The following is a 6,000-nucleotide window of genomic DNA, read 5'->3' on the forward strand; positions in this document are numbered from 1 at the left end:
GGGCAATCACCAAACCCAATATAACCTAACCTAAAATATACTATAAAAAAAAAAAATTTTAAAATATGATGAATCGCCCTTTATTGGGCGATGTTACGAAAGGGACTATTCCTTTTTCCGGAAAAAAAACAATGTGATAAACAACATCTACTTTATTACAAAAGGCTTCGCCTATAGCTTGTTATATAACCTTGTCTACACATTAATACTAAGAACCAGTTCTAATTCAGCGGATATTTATCGAAACCATACTGGAAATTATCTTATCATAATTAAATTTCTTTATAATCAGATAAACATTTTATTCACATTTCAATACTTTTGCGTGTCCTAGAATTTTTTCCTTTCTCCTTTTTCCGGGTTTAGAATGTTATGTGTTATGATTTAACAACATTCAGTAAATAAACATTAATGAAACATTCAGTAAATAAACATTAATCAAAATCTTTCTGAAAATCAGTAGAATGAGGTTGACTTCAAATTACTTGAACTTTTGATAATGCCTAAAGAACTAGCTATATTTGATTATGATGCATATTCCCAATTATTATCTTAACAGCATGAGTATGTGTAATATCATATTCTACAAACATTGATATACAATAATTCACAATTTTTTAAGACTTTAAATTGATTTTTCCTTATCAGATGGGCCTTATAATGAAAACTAGTTGCAATGTCTTTTTCAATAATATAGTATATGCAAGACAAAATTTTATATTTCTTTTTTTTGATTCATGATGTGTGCTTTTATTCCATGTAAAATATATCTCCTTTTTTAAAGACAAGTTCATGTCTCTAGTGGCTACAATCATAGAAGCCTCTTAAGGTAAGAGGGGGGGGGGAGGGAGAGTCGACCTGAACCTGCTTTACATTATCAATTTAAGTTTTAAAAAGTAAATTTAAACTTTTTTCGAGGAGGGGGGAGCGACCAACTTTTCTTTAGTGGCAATTTCTCTTGGGTGTTGGGAGATTGGAGATACTCTCCCAAAAAAGTTATAAACCTTACCCAGACCTATCAGAAGCTTCACTGTATAGAAGAACCATATCGGTTCTATGGTTAGCAAGATCCTTCGCTACAGATAAAAAAACTTACTACTTTATAAAATAGGACAACAACAGTAACAGATGAACAGACCTACATATATAGAATCTACACAACATACACATTTAGACTCATTTTCTGTAATGTATTAATGAGTGGAGAATGTTCTCTGTTAATTAGATAATCTTTGCAAAAAATCTGCAGAACACTTTTTGCTACATTGAAAATCTCAGAGATGAGAAGAAAAAATGGCATGTAAATTAATCAACTCCAGTATCTCCCCCCCCCCACCCCATTCCTCGAATAATAAATGATAGGTTTTATCTTTTATTGTCCTTTACAAGTATCCATTAAAGTATGTTTTAGCCAATAGAAATGAATCAATGAATATAATGCTTATAAAAAATACATTTAGAATCGTTTATTATTTATTGAGCATCCATAAATATTCAATCCATAAACCATAATCTTAAAATACCGTAATATTTTTGTCTGCATCTTACCAGGGTTAAAGGAATCTTGAGGAGACTAAAAAAAGATATAAGAGCGAAATTTGGGAAAAAAATATATTTAACAGGCCTTAAATCTTCTTAAATCTAAATTTTAAAACGTATGATATTTATGCTTTGGATGGTTAAAGATCAAATAAATGCCTTTACAACCCCGCATGGCTTAGGTCATTTTCATTGATAGGCAGTTATCATAAAAAAATCTACCTGCCCCCCTTTTCCAAGGAGCTTTTTGAAAAATTGTTTTTTGCTTCTTATCTGTGTTAGTATTACCGTCACTATTAGTTGACTTTCAAAGACCTAAGTTATCACAAGATCCTTGGGTTGGTGACATACAGATATTTAAAACCTTCCCTCTCTAATACTGTACTCTAATCATTTTGCTTGGGAATAACCTTTCTGCCTGGTTTTGACGCAGTACTTGAGTGTTATGAGTATGTAACAGGGCAGACTAATAGCAGCCAGGGAGGGAGGGGACACCCGCCAGTTTATTAAACTAAGCCTCAAAGTTTTATGATAATGTTTTTATTGGTTGGCTTAACAACTTGAATTTTAATTGATTGATTCATTTAGTTAAGTGTTCAAACGTTCCATCCCCGTATTGTTATCTACAGAAGGGAAAAATTGTATTATCTTTATTGGGGATGTGTACATCAATCTATATCGGCCATTGTCTTATCCCTTTAGATCCATGCTAATAGCAGATTACGCTAACCTTTAATTATTTCAAGACATTTTGGAATGACTCGAAAAAAGTATCCAGAAAAAAGACCCACATTCCTACGAAAATATATTTTTTTTAATTAAAAAATTTGTAACAATTTATAAATTATGAAATCTTTATAGATGTATAAAGAGTTTTTTTTTGGTTTAACTTATTTGCTTTAAAGAAAACTTTACTCTTATCACTGATTTAATGGCATACAAGTATTACCTAAAAAACAAAATTGGCGTTTGTTTAAAAAAGACTCTAAAAGCTCTTTCTGGCAAAATAAAATTTGAAACAAATGTTAAAAATAAACGGTTAAACTTTTGTGATAAGTGATAGGTTAAGTGTTTTATTTATTGGTATTTTCTTGCTGTTATAAAATATCTTAAAAGCATTAAATTACAACGTAGGCAGGCATACTTTAGTACTTTGGGCAAACTGTTTTTGCCTGACAGACAACCAGCCTATAAAACATGCAATTGGTCTCATCTATCTTACACACAACACACACTTTTATTGGATCAAATGCAGTTTAGGGGTCCTGAATAATATGATTTTTAAAAATTTAGAGTAATTTTATAAATTGATTTGGTTTCATTTTGGATCATGGAAAGAAAACGAAGTAGAAGGTTCGTCCTATTTTCACAGTAGTTTTTCTCCCATGTATATCCCCTGTGGAAGGCTCTAACCCTGCGGGGCAATTATTAATATTTACCTAATCTAACCTAACCTAAAGTAACCTATCAAAAGCTACTGTGAAACCCGCTACTTCATTTTCTTTCCATAATCCTGATTTTTTTTCGTGATATTGGCTGATCAAAAGAAACAGTATATATATTTGTGTGTCTATTTGTCTGATTTAACTAAAAGATCTCGAAAATTTCGCAACCGAATCTTCATATAGGGTATGGGTAGGTTTCTATTTATTTAAAAATAAAAAAAACTTTAAATTTAGGGGCAAAAATCCTATGTTGCTCATGACTTGATTTTTGAATGCCTTAAAAAATCCATGAACTGTATAAGTTCCATACTTTTTTCTTGTGATATGTAATGGTGTAATATTGAATATTGGTGTTAAACCAACTAAAGAATATACATTTATACCATATTCAATAATAATATATACATTCATAATGTAAATAAATATACCATTACATTTATATGTGTAACATTACCCTACAAGTATTATTTGTCTAATCAACATGAGTAAGTTGACAATATTATCCTTGTTAAAATATGCACATCACTCGCTCTAGATTGATGTATTAAAGTTCACTGTTTTGTCAGATTATGGTTGCTTCCAGGGCTCGGCAGCCGCGTGTAAGCCTCGTTGAAATCAACATATTATAAACCTAAAATTGTGTTTGGTTTATAAAACTGTTTCTGAACAAAATATATTTTCGAATTAAATTTAAGGCTGAAGCGCTTCTGCCAAGCCACGGTTGTTGCGCTACCCATATTGATAATTGATCTTGTTTCATTTTCATGTCGTGCTATAAATATAAATTAAAGCAAATAAAGAACATTTCGCTGATTAAACATTGCAGAAATAATGTCATTATGTTAGGTTTAGTTAAATAAAATATACAAAATATAAAATATTTATTTATTTTATCGCATTATAGACAGCTTTCTGCGGTTATTCAAATGAAAAAGTGTAAGATCTATTAACGCCGAGGGATTAGAACTCTGCATTTGTTAGGTGAATGAAAAAGATCCCCGCCCTTAGCCTGTTATTTAGTTATTTAAAAAAAAGGGGGGGGGGGGGTGTTTCAGTATTCAATCAGCACTTTTTATCCACAAATGTTACAGTTGTACTGTTCTTTTTGCTTGTTATTGCTGCCATATAATTAACATTGTGATTTTTTTAGGTACAAGTAATAGCGACCAATCAGTTTGGAAGTTCTGACCCCAGCGATGTGTTCAGATTTCATACCAGTACTGTAGGTGAGATATTTTCACTTGAAATTACACTCTTAAAAAGATTGATTTTCATCGAATAATGACCGGTTCTACACCATTATCATATCCTATATTGTTTTGATTATTTGATGTCATTAAAAAGGCACCAATTTTGATTTTTTATTGTTATGTTAAAAGCGTGTCTTTATTGAATATATTAATAGGAGATGCTTTGGCCTAGAAACAGGTGTAAAACAATACTTTGAGTTGCCTGTTTGTAACCATAACATGATTTATTAAGCAATATCTCCTATTTTATATAGTACCGTGCAGCTATGCCCCTATAGGCTTCTAGGGGCAATTGAGGAGAGGTTGTTTTAAACATTCCTAGGACCCATGAAAATCTTATAACATGTGAAGGAGAAACATATCTGTTCAAGGTCCTTCAGTAAAAACAGACATACCGACAAAGATCCTGTTACTTTTATGTAAAGATAATGATTTAAACACAATATTATTTCATATTTCTGCAAAATTCATAAAATAAAACTTTCAAAAAAGTGAGAGTAAAGAAATTTGAAAAGGAAATTTAACCTGGCATTCAAATAAATTGGCCTGAATATAAAACAAGAATGACAGAATTAACTGGTGGTTGGGAATTGAACATTGTTGTAAGGGTAAAGTATACAATTACCCTAGACTGTCGCTTTTATGTCTCATTTTTTTGCATAAAAGATAGAAATCTAGGAGTAATTTACTTTGACCAATACGTTGACTAGCTAACCCCCTCCCACTATAGTTTTATTTTATTTTTTTGCTAGGCTCGGCAGCGGCGTGTCAGCCGCGACTAAGCGTCAACTTTAAATCGATTTGGATGATTTTAGCATATTTTGGAAAAGGGTGATTGCCATATTTCCACCTGATTTTAAAATTGTAAATGTTGATTACTCTGAGGCTTACAGGCCCTGCTTTTTTTACACTCATGTTTCTAAATCCTAACCCAATAGGGCTCATAACATAAGCAAACTTTTTTCCAGGTAGACTATTAAAGTTAAACAATAGAGAGGGAATGGGTTGAATAGCCGTATGTCCCTACCCCGTGGACCCTGTACAATTGGCTCTTTGAATATCAGCCAATGGCCAATATTAACACAGCCAAGTCTCTGGTCGAAAATGGTCTCCAATATTGTATACAGTTAGTTGTCTGGGTTTTTCTTCTATATATATATATATATATTTCAGAGACCATGCCCGTAGAGAGCCTACGTAAAGAAGTTCAAGATGTTACATCCAATGGAAAATATTTTATCTATCCAACACAATTATTATACTTAGTTAGCATATGTATTTATTATTACACTGTTTTATAAATTAATGTGCTCATAATTCTGCCATATCAAAATACAAAAAAGGACAATTTCATCCATATAAGAAAAAAAACCCTAATATTTAAAGTAGTAAGGTTTTTGTCTGAAGCATAAGATTTCAACTACCGAACAGATTGAGTTATTTTTAAGGTAAGGTTCACATAGCTCCTGAAATGGTTTTAGGCTAATATATCTTCAGATTAAAGTTTTGGGATGATTTTAAGCTAATTTGCTTGCCTTCTATGCCTTTTCGAATACAGAGCACATATAGGCTGGGGGCTTAACCGCTAGTATGATATAAGGCAACAATTTACATGCATAAAATATTTCTAAGATATGAAAGCACTGACAAACTTTAATAACAGAGAAGCTAAACTAAATATTCATTTTGTTTTTCAATTATATTTTTGTTATTAAGATTAAATTTGCAATTCTAAACGAACTTTATCTTTAACCTTTCATTCATCC

At 31.4% G+C, this 6,000-nt stretch overlaps 1 protein-coding gene across 1 annotated transcript in view; it reads left to right on the forward strand.

Moving 5' to 3' along the window:
• LOC145324211 (limbic system-associated membrane protein-like) overlaps window positions 1-5,612 on the forward strand; it is a 123,666-nt gene extending 118,054 nt beyond the window's left edge. The window contains exons 16-17 of the mRNA XM_080166834.1: window positions 4,135-4,210; window positions 5,408-5,612. Of these exons, the coding sequence (XP_080022960.1) occupies window positions 4,135-4,210; window positions 5,408-5,535 (204 nt within the window). The 3' untranslated portion in view covers window positions 5,536-5,612. The remainder of the gene's footprint in view (window positions 1-4,134; window positions 4,211-5,407) is intronic.
• The last annotated feature ends 388 nt before the right edge of the window (window positions 5,613-6,000 follow it).

Source organism: Acartia tonsa, chromosome 7, assembly GCF_053477335.1.
Source record: "Acartia tonsa isolate MP-2025a chromosome 7, ASM5347733v1, whole genome shotgun sequence".
Classification (NCBI taxonomy): domain Eukaryota; kingdom Metazoa; phylum Arthropoda; class Copepoda; order Calanoida; family Acartiidae; genus Acartia; species Acartia tonsa.